This window comes from Haliotis asinina, chromosome 14 (genome assembly GCF_037392515.1).
Source record: "Haliotis asinina isolate JCU_RB_2024 chromosome 14, JCU_Hal_asi_v2, whole genome shotgun sequence".
In the NCBI taxonomy this organism is placed as follows: domain Eukaryota; kingdom Metazoa; phylum Mollusca; class Gastropoda; order Lepetellida; family Haliotidae; genus Haliotis; species Haliotis asinina.
Window position 1 is genome coordinate 39,919,770 of NC_090293.1, and position 19,077 is coordinate 39,938,846.

The following is a 19,077-nucleotide window of genomic DNA, read 5'->3' on the forward strand; positions in this document are numbered from 1 at the left end:
GAGTGACGCCATTGTGTGTTTTCACAGGAAACTTGACAAAAGAAAGATACGTTGACATTCTAAATGGTCACCTTCTTCCGACAGCACAAACATTGTATGAAGATGATTGGATTTTCCAGCATGATAATGACCCAAAACACACTGCGCGCTACACAAAACAGTGGTTGTCGGGCGAAAATGTTCAAGTTTTAGACTGGCCCAGTTACAGCCCAGACCTAAACCCAATTGAGAATGTGTGGGGAGTCATGAAGGACATAATAAACCAAAAGGGACTGAGAAATATTGAAGATATGAAGGCCGAGGTGGTCCAATATTGGGATACCCTGTCACACGATTACCTACAAACTTTGATGGGTAGTGTGCCTAGGCGTATTCAGGCATGCATTGCTGAGCGAGGAGGTCTAACAAAGTACTAAAACAAGACTGAGACTGTAAAAGGATGATGTTTTAACATGTTTATGTAAGTTTAACGCCAGAAGTTAATAAATGTAATGAGTTACATGACGCAACATGATTCTCAATAATTTCTGGGAATACTATACCAAGTTATAATTATTTATACATGGGTATTCATATAGTGCTGCAGTCCATTCCATCTACATACACACTCAGATGATAGATGCAGGTAAAACCATCAATTTTCAACATTTTTCATTCTAAAGTACATCTGGGCCTTGAACTGTTACACAGCAATCTAACTCAATCAGCCACCACTATTCCCACAGAAATGCTAGATCATGAACTTTGCATACCCCTCTGACAAGCCAAAAGCTCTGAATACCTATACACAAAGCCTTCAAGAAAGAGGTAAAATGTAACATATGCTATATTTGGGATTACACTAGAGAGGCATTTTATTCTTTTGTCCATTTCCTAAAAGGTATTGTGTAATGTTTGTGAATCAAAATTGAATGTCACAATGGCAAAGTTTCAGCAATGATCAATAAAAAAAAAGATAAAGATTCATTAAAAAAAAAAAAGAACATTACAATGTTTAAAACATCACTCAGTGCAAAACATACTGGACACAAGAAGAGCATACTAATCCCAATGTATCAGCTACAACATATCCAAGATCGATTTGGTTGAAATACACCTGTAATACATGTCCACTTGTATACTGTGTAGTGTCTGTCGATGGCTGTCACCTGACGTGTCTGTGCCCATGACATGCCAACCTATGATGGCTGTCAGAACAGTGAAGAAGCTACACGGTGAATAATTGATTAATAAGCTTGTCAGTGGCATGCATCCACTGAGATGAAGCGATCACACTGGACACACATCAGAATGCCACTCAGTCTCGTAGTATATACTGTGATTCTATATATATATATGTATATATTTCAATAGTTACCTGTATTATTAAAGAATGAAGTAACAATTTTCACCATCCCTTAGTCTTTGATAACACCAACTTAATTAACCACAATTTTCCAAATAATTCTGTAGAGAGGAAGACTTATCAGATTACCAGTGCTAACTTGTTTCCTTGAGACAGTGTATCCCGACCCTGTACTGATGGCAACCTTCTCTCAGGATGAGAATACTAGAAATGATTTACATACCTTTACATGATCAAGAGTCACTTACCCAAGACTGACAGTTTCAGGGCTGAATAGTTGTGTAGGTTTATGGCATCTGTCATGGATGGGCTGGTGAGTGAGGCGTAACAGTGTTTATGAGAGGAGGACATGTTGATGAAGATGTAGTATCCAGGTACTCCTTGATACAGTCCAGGCACTGCCTCCAGCCTCCTCCTCCACCTCCCTCTACAGCAGCAGCCACTGACTGACTGAAACACTAGCTGCCACACGAGGGAGGACAGTCACAGCAGTAGTAGTAGCAGTGGCGACTTGCTCTGATTAGTTCTCCAAGCACAGCCAATATTGATCCACAGATGATGACGTCGGATCATACGGAAAACCTGCCATTTTTAGTCCAGTGTTTCCATTTTCTCTTCACTTCAAATACCACCTGCAAATGCATTAACTAAAATAAATCATCTTGGCACTACAAATCCTTCTGTCTCCAGTAAGCCATATAGGGATGTGAAATTTCACATGTGCATCTGTTTATCCTGCACAAAACTTGCTTGGTGACAAGTCCCTATAAATAGACAGGGGTGACATTCAAAATTAAGAAAAAAGTGCTTTAAAGGTTACAATCATACACCAGAAATACAAATATTTTCCAAATGCAATATTTTGACAATTCAATGCATATGATTAAAGAGTATAATCCCTGGTGGTTTGCATTGTCTTGAAAGTACATTATTCCACTAAATGGAAAACAAACAGCCCTGAGTACAAAATCTGACAGCAGAAAAATATATCCAATTGAGATTTACAGCTTGAAATCTCCTGGAGAATTTGGCAACTTCTATTCATCATTTGGTATAAACACATTTAATCATTTAATCATGACATTATTCGCAAACCAGCATAGTACATGCTTATATCAATGCTGTAACAATCATGCAACAGCAATAATAGTGACCTTTTCAGATACCTACATGATTATGTTTCAATTTGGGAATCACTGACATCAACAAATACACCAGGAAAGAATACTTCACATAACCTGTCTATTTCATATTGCTGATAAACATGTTTAACATTTCAGTATCTTACAGAGAGAGATGAAATGTTTCAAGCTAAGAGCATACATGTTAGGATATACCTCAAGGGAATGGCAGACAGACAGACATCTCACAGTATTTGTGTTAGGATATACCTCAAGGGAATGGCAGACAGACAGACATCTCACAGTATTTGTTTTAGGATAAACCTCGAAGGATTGACAAACAGACAGACATCTCACAGTATTTGTGTTAGGATAAACTTCAAAGGATTGACAGACAGACATCTCAGAGTATTTGTGTTAGGATACACCTCAAAGGATTGACAGATAGACAGACAAACAGACAGACATGTCAGAGTATTTGTGTTAGGATAGACCTCAAAGAAATGGCATACAAACAGCTAGAGTATCTGTGCAAGGATATACCTCAAAGAAATGGCATACAAACAGCTAGAGTATCTGTGCAAGGATATACCTCTAAGGAATGGAAGACAGATAGCTAGCTCAGAATATTTGTGCTTGGATATAATCTCAAAGAAGTGGTAGACAGACACTGTTATGTTATGATATCAACATAAATATATGAATAAATCTGACCAAGCTGACCACACAAATCTAACCAAGCATGGCCATAAGGATGTACTAACTGACGGTGTGCAGTATCTCTGTGGGAGGCTGGTTTGTTCAGTTGCATCTGTCCCCAGCCGGGTCGTTAACAGCTCTCGCAGTGTCAGGTGTGCTACAAAGCCAACCATCAGCCACCGTCTCAGCAGGCCCTCCTCCCAGATGCTCCCTATTGACATCAGAACATAAACTCTGAAATACGCTCACACACAACATAAATATACTCATAAAATACCAGTATTGTTTGGCACTGAGCCCAAACGATACATTTTCCCTTAAAGTCAAGGAAGTTGATGATGTATTAGATAATGTAATTAATTAAAAAAATAACCAAAAAAATCCCACAGCATTAGTCAATAGATGTCTTTTTATAAAGGCTCTGATAAGGATTTCTTGGAAACCATCCTATGACATTGTACATAATATGAACAACACAACACAAGAAGGCTGTAAAAGTCGATTTCATCATTCATTCTTTTTGATGAAGTTATTTATTCATTGTCATTTCACCATATTAAATGGGAGAAACCAGTGATAAAAAATGCCTTCCTAATTCCTCATGAGACTACATTAAATTTCCTTTTGCATTATAAATATTATATAGTATTATTAAGGTAAACAAAATATTTTAATATCAGAATTTCCGAAACTGCCTCAAAAATAAAATGAAGATTTAGTGTCTGACATGTGTGCTCAACTGGATAATAATAATAATATTCCATGTCTTCAATTGACTACAAAAAAGCATATGACTCTGTCCCTCATGAATGGATTCTGAAGTCACTTCAGTGTATCAACTTCCTGCAGAGACTACTTGATTTGCTAAAATGAGTTGCTGGTCGGCTCAACTTGAGCTGTACTCACAAGGGCAGGTGCAGGCTTTGGCATCTATTCCAATCAGAAGGGGAATATTTCAGGGGGACTCCTTCAGTAGGGGTCTACCGAAACATCGACCCCTAGGGTTGAGGGTTAAAAATCCTTTGATGTGGTATGTTCTTCTAGGGTTGCTGTTTCAAGGGATCAAAGTCTGTAAGTCACCCAAAGTTGCATTCGGGTGCGAAAAGTGATCACCAATTTTAGTATAAGATTTGTTCACCTACTGGAATATTATTACTGAATTGACTCAATGTCACTTTTTTAGTGTGTTCAATTGATGCCACTAGTTAATCCTGTCACATCACACATAAGGCAGCATGACATATATCTCAAACAGCATTTCCATCATGGCAAATCTACAGCTTAATCACTTTCTACCTTTTTGAGATGGCAATGTTTCTTCTTGAAGAGCAGAAACTGAACGAAATACAGATGGTGCAGTACAAGGCAGGTCAGAGGTTCCCACCGAAAAAGGCCAAGTACCACCACACTGAGTCTCATCTCCAAAAGGTGAAGCACCATCTGGCAACTGGTGACCTCCCTCTCGTGTAATTTACTGATGCGGCATCACATTTATTAAGGTTCAGTTAAAGTTAAATTAAAAAGTCCATTGTAGTCCTGTGCAGATCCAGCACTATTTGTTATCTTATCTTATTAGAGTTAAAATATCATAATTTCCATTTACAGTTTAGCACTTTCCTGTTCATATATGACTACTGATACTGATAATTTTGCTAAAAATGTATACATGAAGTTTATTGATACTGTTTAAATGTTTGAATTCCATTTACAATCTTGTGCTTTGCTCTTAACATGACCATATACTCTCTGCTTCTTTGTCATTTCTGTTTCCTGTATAACCCATGTGACTAACAACAATTTAATCCCATTGTAACCAGTCAGTGGTGCATGGAGACTGTCTGTGCCTCCCTTGCCATTTTGTGTTCACACACTGTGGAAGGTCGACGTTTTGGTAATGAACCCCTTCAGTAATTTGCTTTTTAGTCTGTCTTTCAATCCTTTGAGTTTTCTGCTCAATAGGGAGGACGTTTACCATCCCGGACCTCCTCAGCACAGATCCCCAACACCTCTTACTCATCTCCTCTACATGAATGACATCAAGCTCCTTGCCAAAGGAGATACCAATTTGAAAGAACAGGTTCTCATTGTCGAGTCCTTTTCTAATGATATTGTCATGACATCTGGACATGACAAACATACTACTATTCATTTGAAATGTGCCATTGTAATTAATGATGCATCGGTCAGGCTACAAGGAGGAGTTTACTAATACTTTTGCTGTGCCAGTCCTTTCCTATTCCTTTGGAGTACTTGACTGTACAAGACAAGACATCCAGAGTCTTGACTGTCTGACCAGAATGATCATGTCTGATAACAGTGCCCACCATCCTTATTCCTCTCTTAATCGTTTATATATGCCAATCAATTCTGGAGGTCGGGGTTTGATTAATGTGGAGCCTCTTCATGGTAGAATTTTATTGTGTACTTTTGCACATATTTATCTGTCAGATGATCCTCTGGTGATGCACGTCAAGACTCACGATGAAAGCAAGGAATTCCACAGCTACTTAAGCGTGCCAAGGTTGTTGGACACAATCTGAAATTTAAAGTTGATATTATTGATGGTGATTGTACTGCTGGGCAGTACAGAGATGGGAGTAGATCAGGTGAAGTTGTTTACCAAGTCTACTCAGATTCGGTCCTTTGCGGAGAATCTGTCTGAGAAGCCATTGTAGTGTGCCTACATGTGAACAGAACTGCAACACGGCCAACTTCTTCGCCTGGATGAAGTCGGCTGGTCTCAAATATGAAACTGAGGGTTTCTTTTTTGCTGCTCAGGACCAGTCACTTCCCACTCGCAATCACCAGCGACTTGCCATTGATACATGAATTATCAGGCCATCCAGTCTCAATTGCACACTCAAGCAGTGTGGATTTTGGATGTTTTGACCAAGTTATTCTGGGCCAGGCTCTGTGCCTTCTCCATTAAGGCTGGATTGAGTACCGGAGAAAGGCTGACTATGCCGCATATGTGGAAGATTAAACTCTTGGATGTTGGTAACCCAGTGAAAGTGCAGCTTGAGGATGAGCCCTAACTTGGGGATGTAAGTTCAGTTCTGGGAATAAAATTCCTCTATCAAGGCCCACCATGAAGAGGTTTACATCATCAGGCCTGTATTATTATTATTATTATTATTTGCAGATTAAGATTAAAATGCAGCAGAGAGGGTTCGGGTGATCCTGGCACAGTCAGGCTGGTAAAGCTCATCATCAGCTCAGGGCCCTCGCCCCCTCTACACACAGCCCAGACAGCGAATGGGACTTCTCCCAGGAAACACTGCCTAGTCGAACTCACCAAGAACTTTTCAGAGAATATGGAGGCTCCCCAACACTGCAGCCTTCTGCATTACCCAGATTGTCAGAAGGGCTGTGCTCCTGGTAGAGAACCTGGGAACCCTCCTCATCTGTGCCAAGAGATCAGGAGGTACCAAACCAAGGGCACCGAGAACAATGGGGAGCCTGACGACAGTGTACTTGGGATGCAAGCGAGACATTTCAAAGGTGAGGTCCGCATATTTTTCATGCTTTTCCTGAATCTTGCCGATCACATTGCTGTCAAAAGGGACAGAAAATTCAATTATATAAATAATTTCATTGGTTTTATCAAAAAGAACAAGATCAGGTTTGTTAGCTGGAATTCGTCTCAGGCTGTATATTGGCCTATTCCAGAGAAGTTTGAAAGCATCATTTTCCAGGACGCCCTGAGCATGTTCAGGGTCGTACCATGCATGGACCTCAGAGTCAAAGCCACAGGCATGGCGGAGACGATAGTAAAAGCAGCGAGCTCACCATCAGCTCAGGGCCCTCGCCCCCTCTACACGCAGCCCAGACAGCGAATGGGACTTCTCCCAGGAAACACTGCCTAGTCGAACCCACCAAGAACTTTTCAGAGAATATGGAGGTTCCCCAACACTGCAGCCTTCTGCATTACCCAGATTGTCAGAAGGGCTGTGCTCCTGGTAGAGAACCTGGGAACCCTCCTCATCTGTGCCAAGAGATCAGGAGGTACCAAACCAAGGGCACCGAGAACAATGGGGAGCCTGACGACAGTGTACTTGGGATGCAAGCGAGACATTTCAAAGGCGAGGTCCGCATATTTTTCTTGCTTTTCCTGAATCTTGCCAATCACACTGCTGTCAAAAGGGACAGAAAATTCAATGTTATAAATTAATTAAGAGAGGAACGAGGGTGGTGTGCTCTGTTATCTGACATGATCCTCCTGGTCAGGCGGTCAAGACTCTGGATGTCTTGTTTTGTCCAATCAACTACTCCAAAGGAATAGGAAAGGACTGGCACAGCAAAGGTATTGGTGGCTTTGATCTTGTTTCGAGCATTTAGCTGGGAGCTCCAGATTTTCTTTAAACGACATTTATACTCGGCCCGAAGTTTATCTTGTATGTGGGCATTCTGGAGTTTGTCTCGAACTTGCATTCCAAGATAGGTGTAGGCCTGATCTTCCACAAGATGCTCAATAACTCCTCCCCCTTGTAACTTGAGCAATCCATCATTAGTTACCTTGCCATGTTTCAAATGAAGAGTATTACATTTGTCGAGTCCAAATGTCATGCCAATATGATTAGAGAAGGACTCGACAAGGAGAACCTGTTCTTTCAAATTGGTCTCTCCTTTGGCAAGGAGCTCGATGTTATCCATGTAGAGGAGATGAGTAAGAGATGGGGATCTGTGCTGAGGAGGCCTGAGATGGTACCCTTCCTCACTATTGAGCAGAAAACTCAATGGATTTAGAGACAGACATAAAAGCAAAGGACTAAAGGAGTCCCCCTGGAAAATTCCCCTTCTGACTGGAATAGATTCCTTGCGAGTACATCTCAAGTTGAGTCGACCAGCAACTCATTAAAGACTTGAGTAAATCAAGTAGTCGTTCAGGGAGGTCAATATGCTGAAGAGACTTCAGAATCCATTCGTGAGGGACAGAGTCATATGCTTTTTCGTAGTCTATCCAGGACATGGAGAGGTTGCGATGATATGTTTTAGCCTCTTCCAAAATCATTTTCTGTACAAGAAGTTGATCCTTGCACCCCCAACATCCCTTCCTCGCCCACGTCTGCTCTCTGTAAATTATCTCATTTGACGAGCAATATGATGACACGAGGTTCGTCAAACACCCTGTGAATGATTTGTTTTGAGTATTTAGACATGTGATAGGCCAGAAGTTTTTGGGATCAGTCAAGTCTCCTTTTTTGGGAAGGAGTATTGTGCGACCTTTGCAGAACCATGGAGGAACATCACCTGTGTCCACAAGAGAATTGAATTAAAACAGTGAAGTAATGGTGTTTGGACACAGGGGAACAGTTTCCAATACCGGTTTCGAATGCCATCAGGCCCTGGAGCTGTATTAGACTTGGACTTTTTAATGACACTTTTCAGGCAATCTGGTGAGATGTAACACACAAACAACCTAGTTACTCTCTCTTGCATTGCATGGTCATAATCACTGACCCATGGTGCCTCCAGGTTACAGTTGCCGGGTACAGACCACAACTGTTTCCAGAACCTTTACATTGGCATCCATGGGAGGCCGTTTATCATGCTCACCATCACCACTTGTTTTAAGCTGCCTATAGAATTGCTTTTCATTATTTTTAAATAGTTTATTTTGTTTCATAAATTTGTTTTTCTTTTCCCATTTTTTCTTTCTTTCAGTCCAAACTTTTATTTTTGCCTTAAGGGAATCGACAATTTGGAGAAGTATCTTTTCTTTTGTTGTCTTGTACTCTAATTTTAATTTTCTCCATATTGCCTTTTGTCGTTTAGACATGGAATTCCCTGATGATCTTAATTTCAGGCACAGCTCTATCCAGGAAATATGTTTTCTTGTTTGTGTTAATTTTACTTGAAACCGTTTTTTCTTTGGTTTATTGTTTTTAATAGTAGAAGATTTTTCTTTGGAAACTGTATGAAGTTCCTCCAAAGTTCGCGCAGCAGCATAGACACAACAATTTACTTCATGTAATGAACAGTCCGCAGAAAGTTTTAGAGAGATAATTTTATTAAGTAAATCAATTTCATTTTTGGGAAAAGACACGTTTAGTTGTTTAATTGGCCTCCGTTTCTCTATAGGTAAATCACAAATTTCTTCATAAATAGAAGTAAACAAAATGTAAACGGGATTTTCGGAAAGGTCTGCAACTGAAGAAGAGGAAGAGTGAGGGTCCAAAATTTCGGGGCCAGTTGGCTCTTTCTCGGAAGAGTTTCCATCAGGAAGAGGAAAGAGGTTGACGCGGACATCCATGGGGTCAGCTGCCACTTGAGCATTCTGCTCTTGCAAAGGTTTATGACGGGCACCAGTTGTTTGCTGAACTGGCTCACGGCATATGAGATTTTTAAGACGTCAGAGTTGGTCTCGGAGATTTTGCTCCGTCAGCTAAGCATACATGAGCATGGCATTGTCCCAATGCAGCTTAAGCGACTTGCCGTTAATTCGTGGATTTTCAGGCCATCCTGTTGCTTTCGCACACTCAAGTAGTGTGGATTTGAGATGTTTTGGGCCTATTCCATGAAAGATTGAAAACATCATTTTCCATGATGCCCTGGACATGTTCATGGTTGTACCATGGATGGACTGCAGGGTGAAAGCCACAAGCACGGCGGAAATGATAGTAAAAGCTTAAAAGCATCATTTTCCAGGACGCCCTGGACATGTTCAGGGTCGTACCATGGATGGACCTCGGAGTCAAAGCCACAAGCATGGCAGAGACGATAATAAAAGCAGCGAGCCATGCCTACCATGTCTTTGAAGATATGCTGTTTGGGCCAATTAAGGGCATCCACTGACAAGGTGTTGGAGTATTTATATAGCACTGACTTTCACCATACAAGGACAATGCTCAAAGCACTGACAAGTCACAGTTCATATGTAAAAGTCTAAATAAAAAAGTGAAACGTTTCTCAGGCATCGGCACATCACTTTTATATGTGCGCATAACAACTTTTCATTGCCATTTAAAAAAAATCATTTTGACTTTGCTGCGTCCCAAATACCTATTTGTGCCCTGTAAGAATGAGTGTCTTTACGAACAAGTATGACTGAATCAACAACTCATTAACACATGCTAAACTTTCCAAGCTGTATTTGTGAGAGAAAAAGAAAAATATATTCCTCCCTCGTCACTTCTTTTCTATCAAAAATATTAAAATGGTTCTACTGCCCTTGTCACTATTGAACAATATGTACCTGATAACAATCATTTTCTTTATGCAGCTTAAGATAATACATGGATTTAGCCTAAATATTTGTTGAAAGGGGTGTGTTTTGAGTATGCTGTTGTGTCTGCATTAACTTCCATTAATTTCCTTGAATGGGTTGTGCTGCCCAGTGTGCCAAAGTTTCCAAATTTTGAGTGAGTGAGTGAGTTTAGTTTTATGCTGCACTGAACACTATTCCAGCTATATGGCGACGGTCTGTAAATTATTGAGTCTGGACCAGACAATCCAGTGATCAACAACATGAGCATCGAACTGCGCAGCTGGGAACCGATGACATGTGCCAGCCAAGTCAGCAAGTCTTACCACCCGATCCCATTAGTTGCCTCTTACGACAAGCACAGTTGCCTTTCATGGCAAGCATGGGTTGCTGAAGGCCATTCTACCCCGGGACCTTCACGGGTCTCCAAATTTTGAAAGTTTCCAGTCCACAAAGTAATTCACTAGCCCCAAATATGAATGCAGAATCTATGCAAAAAGACTAAAAAAATGGAGGAGAATAAGATATTGTTGGCATGACATGGATTTATCATTAAACTGCTAATATGATTAATATTTTCATCAGGCCATCATCTTTCATGATAGTAAAGTGTACTATAAATTAACAAGAGTTATGTATTTATACAATGCCCCATGTATTCACTTTTGGCCAGTGACATTCCCAAGTCCCACTAATCATCCACTACTCTCTAATGGAAGTGATTGTAGAGGTAGTGAGAGGTAAATCACCCCTGATATTAAAAAGACCACTGCACCTGCATAACCTAAAACATGATGCTAAAAAGTCAGACAAGGTCAAGAACAACTAAACATAACCCTAAGGGAAAGAAAATTTTACATGGAAATCCTTGATAAACTAGACAAAACTGTGTCCAGGGACATGGATGTCCCCACTGATGTAGGAAGCGTTCCCCCACACTGAGTGTGCTGTGGTGATTAATTTCTACTAAACAAGTTCAACATACATCTATGCAACTATGAGATGCACCTCTCCCAAGTCCCAGTCAAACACATGAATAAGCGTAATCAATTCTTTTGTGGAGAAACGGATAGCCTTAATCCCCCATTTCGCTAACATCAGAGAGAAATTCCACAAACTTTATTCAAGTTCAAATGTCTCTAAACATACGAAAAGTATAAAATACAAAAACAAAATATGAGATGCACACCTTTAGAGTCTCTATGTAAAAGATGTGTAAGCTGATTTTTGTGCTGTGGTTTTTGAGAAGTGGATAAAGTACACCCCCTGTTGTATGTAACAAACAGGATGAATAGTACCAAAGTCAACTAAGATCAAACATCTGTACAAGTGACAAAATTAAGCAAATGGATGAACAAGGTATGAAAATCTCAATGAAACACATGTAGAAGCTCAATCAATTCTGCATCCCCTATAATGCTATATTGAGAGAGAGATTCAACAAAATTTATGTAATTTCAAACCGTATTAAAATTGAAATAATACATAAGGCCAGGCCAATTTTATTTCTTGTTGTACGGATCCATTTGCCATATTTTTTCAAGAATAAGGAAAAAAAAACCCAAGGGTCATCAAAAGATGACATATTCCCCCGGCTCCCACATATTTGAAAGGACAAATCATCTGAGAGTTACTTGATGTTTTCTTAGATTAAGTTTGAATCGTTCCCACACAAGTTATGAAAAATAAAAATGCCATATATCTGTAAACAGCAAAAGGCAACACTTCAAGATCTTTCATATATATCTGCCAAGATCTGTTGAAAGAAATGAAATGGTTTTCGAGTTGTGCTCTGGAAACGAGGCCCATCCCTCCATTTTGAAACTAAGTCAGAATTGTTTCAGTGGAAACCGAGAAAACCATAAATCACAAAGACCTGTAAATAGCAAAAGGCACCACTTAAGGTTCTGACTGGTATAGCTACCAAGTTTTGCAGAAAAATATTGGACGGTTTCTGAGTTCTGCTCCGGAAATGAAGCACATCCCTCCATTTTAAGACGAAGTCCGAGACATTTCCATGGAAACCCGAGAAAATAATAAATCACAAAAACCTGTTAATAGCAAAAGGCACCACTTTGGGGTCTGCAACACATATCTACCAAGTTTTGCAGAAAAACATTGAATTGTTTTTTAGTTCTGCTCCGGAAATGAAGCCCAGACTAACACCAAAATGTTCCATGGAAAAACAAAAAAAATAAAAATACCAAATTATTATTATATCTATCAAGTTTGGTCTAAAAATATTGAACAGTTTCTGAGTTATGTTCCAGAAACAAAATGATTATGGACGGACAGACAGATGGACGGACGGATGGGCAGACAGACGAGGTGTCTAGGGGGATAAAAATTAAATTTCTCCGTTCAAAAAATAAAAATCGTAATGTTTTCATTGACTATTCCAGCAACCTCGATAATTTCTTTAGTGGCAGTGGATGCAAGAAAGAAAATGTCTATCCATATAAGTCTTCATTCTCAAACTCTATAATCTCCATGGTATACATTCCTATAAATCTCTACTACTACCCAGGATGTATTTACATTTCAGATCCATAATTGTACATACCTTCCTTTGCTAGCTTTATATCCAATGAGGTGTCTATACTGGGAAGCTGAGCGCAACAATCACAAGACTTCTATCATAACTCACTTGCCCCTTGAGGATCCGGGATCAAATAGGTCTTCAACAACCTATGCTTTCCATAAAAGGCGATTATGCGTGTTGTAAGAGGCAACTAAGAGGATCTGGTGGTCAGGCTAGCTGACTTAGCTGACACGTCATCAGTTCCCAGTGCTGTTGACCACTGGATTGTCTGGTCCAGATTCAGGTACTTATAGACCTCTGCCATAGCTGGAATATTGGTGAGTGCAGTGTAAAACTAAACTCACTTACATCTCACATGTTGCAGACAAACCCTGAAGGAGGTAGATGGAGTTCTTGCATAATGTTTTTTTGAAGGTTTCAGACTGTCAGTTTATCTGTTGGAGTTTTTCCCTTGATCTGAGTTACACTGCAAGCAAACATTTGTAGCTGAGGCTGCAGCTGCCACCTTTGTTGACACTGTCAAACTTCTCTGATTAGCTACTGTGTGAAGGCAGAGTCAGCAAAGGCATTGAACCATAGATGCATCTAGGGTGCTGGAGGAAATTTATTGAAACACATACCCTGGAGATTACCAAGAAAGGGAGTCCAGCTATGACAAGCTAAACCGTCATGCGTAGTCATGATAAAAGATGACTGTTGAAATGCCCCACCAATGAATGATTTCCCTTAAGTGAAACATATCTGACAAAGCAGAACAAAAGATCCCATGGATCCCATGGATTGCAAAATAACTAGCAGCAATACTTCAAGATAAGAAGAATCCATAGCAAAGGAATCACAGAATCAAAAAGATACTGGCATACTTAGGAATGTAAAACAACAGACCAACCACAAATTACTATTCTCAGCATGTGCAAACTCCAAAACACACCCAAATATAATTCAGAGTATAACTCAGAAAAAACAATGACATCAAGAGTCACAATAATGTAAAATCTTGCAAACATTAACGCATAATCCACACATGGTAGCTTTTGTTACTAACTGGCTGGTTAGAAGTGCATCAGCATCTCTGGGCCCATCACTTTGAAACAGGCATTTTACTTTTCTAGAAACATGGGAACAAGACAACAACATTCTTGAATGTCACTATAAGAGCAATAATCTTTGATGCATTGTTATGAGATGACTGTTTTGGTACAAGGTGAAACCTAAAAACCAATGCAAAAAATAATTACAGAAGGTCACTGTGGAATAAACATGATGACAGCAAAGTGTGGAAACGTCACCAAACCAAGTATGGTACACACAGGATAATGAAATGCAACAGAAGATATATGGTATTACAAACTGCATGACTGGATGACAGAAACATGTACAAAAATGTATATTGCAACTAACCAGCTGCATGATTGGTTGACAGCTGCCTGCTTGTAGAGGTATGCATATTGCAACTAACCAACATCATGAATGGCTGACAGATGCATGTAGAGGTATGCATATTGCAACTAACCAATATCATGAATGGCTGACAGATGCATGTAGAGGTATGCATATTGCAGCTAACCAACATCATGAATGGTTGAGAGATGCATGTTGAGGTTGACAGATGCATGTAGAAGTATTTATATTGTAACTGATCAACTGCATGATTAAATGCCACATCCATGAAGAAGAATGCATTTTGCAACTGACCAACTGTATGATTAAATGATACATCCATGCAGAAGAATGTATATAGCAGCTGACCAACTGTATGATTAGATGACATACATGTAAACAAATGTATTTTGCAACTGACCGACTGTATGATTAAATAACACATCCATGCAGAAGAATGTATTTTGCAACTGACCAACAGTATAATTAGATGACACATCCATGAAGAAGAATGTATTTTGCACTGACAAACTGTATCATTAGATGACACATCTATGCAGAAGAATGTATATAGTAGCTGACCAACTGTGTGATTACTGTGCATACCCGCGTATAATGCTACCCCGCATATAATGCGACCCCCCTCTACACCCCTTCAAAATCGAGGATAAATCATATACCCTGTGTATAATGCGACCACGGATGAAGCACATCACTGGTGCCAATAAAAAAGTGTTCTGTCATGTGTTTTTGTTTTTACACGAAACTTTGTGGAGCATATTACTCAAAATTGACCTAGAATGAAGCACACATCCAATAAATACGTGTTTGTCTTGCGTTGTTGTATTTTCTACGAAGCTTTGTCGAGTGGATAACTTCTAAATAAGTCGCTAGGTCACATGTGCTGTAGGGACCATCTACAGCAAACAAAATGTATTTACATTACTGGTTATGTGTCTATTTTGCCGTGTATTTCAGTATAGGCATGTAACCATATAGTTTTCTGAAGGAACAACATGACTGCAGTGATTATTTAAGTTAAATACATAAAAATATGGAAGAAATATACTAAATACATAAAAGAAATATGAAACGATCCCGCTTGTGAAACACAGAAAGTATGGGTTGGAGAGCCAACCAGCGAAACCTACGCGATGTGTCGAATTTCTGAACCCCAGTTCTTAGTGTACGGCACAATCAAAAACCTGTTCTGATGGTAATGTATAAGGAGTGAATTGCCGTACCTTTGCGTCTGTGGTAAACAGGATTTCGCGGGAAAATGGCTGCCATTATCAAGCGAGGTGAAACTGATGATCGTCTAAAAGACCTCTATTCGTCTGTAAAGAACAAATTTAGTTGGGAATGTCTGAAAAGAGCGTCCCCAGCCCCCGCTCCTTGACCCCGGCTTGATTTTGCAGTGTTTTTTAGGCAACAAGATAAAAATGGTCTTTATCATGTTTAGTTCGGATATTAACAATTGCTTCGGACTAAATGCAAAGTTTTCTTGTGAAGTGCCTGGATGGCGATCAAATGCCGGTTGACATCATCAGTGGATACTGAAAGTGAAACAGCTGGAAAAAACGTAAGATCTTATACCCCCTGTATAATTCTTCCTGACCCCCTCATTCTAGGTACGAAAAACTCGCATTATACGCGGGTATATACGGTAAATAACACATCCATGCAGAAGAATGTGTATAGCAGCTGACCAACTGTATGATTAAATGACATATGTAATAGAATGTCTATAGCAACTGACAAACTGTATCATTAGATGACACATCCATGCAGAAGAATGCATATAGCAGCTGACCATCTGTTGATTAGATGACATACATGTAAAAGAATGTATATAGCAACTGACCAAATGTGTCATTAGATGACATACATGTAAAAGATTGTATATAGCAACTGACCAAATGTGTCATTAGATGTCACATCCATGAAGAAGAATGTATATAGCAACTGACCAAATGTGTCATTAGATGACATACATGCAAAAGAATGTATATAGCAACTGACCAACTGTGTAATTAGATGTCACATCCATGAAGAAGAATGTATATAGCAACTGACCAACTGTGTAATTAGATGACATATATGCAAAAGAATGTATATAGCAACTGACCAACTGTGTAATTGGATGACATACATGCAAGCGAATGTATATAGCAACTGACCAAATGTATGATTAGATGACTGGGTGTGGATGATATGTATAACAGGTTTAGATCCATGAAAAATATATGCCACAAAATACCTGTGAGCTACAGATGTAGGCATATCTCCCATTCTATATCACTGACGTCAGTAATACAGAAAAAGGTCATTAGATTTGAACTCAGCAATAGTTAAAGATTTGTAACGGGAAATAACACAGAAGCTGATAATTAAATTCAGATGGCATTAGGCCTTTTTTCTCAATATGGTTTTACCATACACTGACAATTCTTTATTATCTGCTGATGTAGGTTATTATTATTATTATACTCCATTTGTACCATGCTATTTTCATGCAAAGTAAATGCTCTGAACACACAGTTGTTCCATGATGATATAAAATCTGCAATATATGATATCTAGCCCATTATCTCTCATTGTGTCAGTTAGTGTTCCACTTGTAGACTAAACAAATGACATTGTTCTAAAGTAAGTATTACCATACAACATGTGCAGGTTAAAGGTATTCAGTGGTAATCTACCATTCTCAGTCACAAGAACTGTGATCACCTATGCTTCTGATGCTTTTTCTGAAACAATATTGTTCATCACTTCCACAACTGAATCAGTCTTTTGAATCAAGCTCAACCTGACTTGAATGGTGTCCCTATTTTGACTTATTCATGAGCTGCATCCTGTTAATGGCAGCCACTGCCATCATCATTAGTAATCTGACATTTTGCTGGTGTATGGTTGTCATACACACCTCAAACAGCGTCCACTCTGTCCCCTGCATGCAGCTGTTCTCTACAAGTCACTTTGTGGGCCATCACTGTGGGTCAGTTGTGACTATGCTTGTTGTAAGAGGTTACTATCGGGATCAGGTGGTCAGGCTCACTGACCTGGTTGACACGTCGTCTGTTCCCAGTGGCACAGATTGATGATCATGCTGTTGATCAGTGGATTGTCTGGTCCAGACTGAATTATTTACAGATTGCCACCATATAACTGGAACATTGGTGAGGCATGAAACTAAACTCACTCATTTACTTACTGAATATCACTTGATTCTTCCCAGCCATTTACACACCTTGACAGATTTGCTCAAATTTACCAGCCAGTATAAACATCTGAGCTTGTTTCTGAATCTCACCGATACTGATGATATTCACATATTTGCCTAGGTTTTCCACAAGTAAATTTCACTGACTGTCCTGGCTTGCATGTAGTGCACCTGAACCTTTGCTCCTTCTTCAGAAGGTTGCTTTTGATTAAAATGTTCAATTTATGGCTATGGTGGCATTGTTAATATGGCCAGCAATAGATACTGCCACTAGAGAGCTCCCAAACAATTGACATGTTTTTACAGCCAAACATAAGTGCTCCACAGAGATCTCTACCAATGATTCATAAGCAGTCTGTGCTTCCACAGAAAGTCTGCATTGGTTTGTTAAAGCTGCACATAGATCTAATCATTCATTAAAGATCATAAACAAACTTTTCTTTGGATAACACAGATGTCGGTCATCAGGGTACGCGCGATTTTATGAAATGAGTGTCCTTATGGTATCTGGTCTAAGTAAACTTATCCTCAGTACTTTTCGTTACACTCCACTACTGAGTCTAACAAAACCTTATGTAAGGTCACGTCAGGTAATCTTTGAGATTGACCAATCAGAACACAGCTTACCAAATCGCGAAAATGCACATTCGCACATCCCTTATGAACTTATTATCTCGAAAAGGTTCGTACCCAAATGATTCCGAATGCTATTTAGCGTATGACTGCTTCCGGGTCATGCACACGGCGTACATACTGCCATGACAACGGTGAGTAAACAGTCGCTGAAAATAGTGCTTTTGACAATATTCAAGGATGTTATCTTGCGGAAATATTAGCTAATGGTAACCATGTCAACAGAAACCCCAAAGCATGCACTATACTGCAGGTCAAATAACTGTGTTATATGTGGATTTTTGTTTGTGCAGAGATGTGTGTCGGTGACCTGAATATTTTGAAAGTCCCTCCGATCCCTAAATAGTAGCCGTTGTCTGATTGGTTAAATCTATCTAACCGTCTTGCGTTTGATTGGACTGTCATTGATTGCTCAAAGGTTACCTGACGCGACATTCTACTAGGTTTTGTTAAGACTCAGTGGTGTAGTGAAACGAAATACACTCAGACGAAGTTTACTTAGACTGTTTTCACTCGGTCAAATACCATAGGAAAGTCATGAGTTTTGTGACATAATTAAAATGTAATGAGACACAGTTGGGTATTTTATTAATGATGTATTAACTGACAAAATAGAATGCCTTTGTTATTCTTATGGTTTCAAACAGAAACCTGTTTCGTAAAGAGGTTGCGGAAGATTCATACTGTCAAATACTTTTTACATGATGTCGCATTGTAATGACATCACTACACTATATCTCGTCTGCCCCGTGTAACTGATGTAACTGACATCACAATGCATGTCAGTTGTCATCGCCTAATACAGCCTCATACCGTAAACGTCTCTGTAGCATCCCGTTTCTTGGGTTTCCTGGTTTGCAGTTGCTTCACTTGGTTACCATCACTGATGGAAACATTGCATTTGTTTTTCCATGGACATAATGTCTCAGA

General features: G+C 39.5%; 1 protein-coding gene across 1 annotated transcript in view; it reads right to left on the reverse strand.

Moving 5' to 3' along the window:
* Nucleotides 1-19,077, reverse strand: part of LOC137261849 (spectrin alpha chain, non-erythrocytic 1-like) — a 315,782-nt gene that overhangs the window by 257,469 nt on the left and 39,236 nt on the right. Inside the window, exons 2-3 of the mRNA XM_067799651.1 lie at nucleotides 3,231-3,376; nucleotides 1,594-1,977 (exon numbers count right to left, since the gene is read on the reverse strand). Coding sequence (XP_067655752.1) covers nucleotides 1,594-1,696 — 103 coding nt within the window. The 5' untranslated portion in view covers nucleotides 1,697-1,977; nucleotides 3,231-3,376. The remainder of the gene's footprint in view (nucleotides 1-1,593; nucleotides 1,978-3,230; nucleotides 3,377-19,077) is intronic.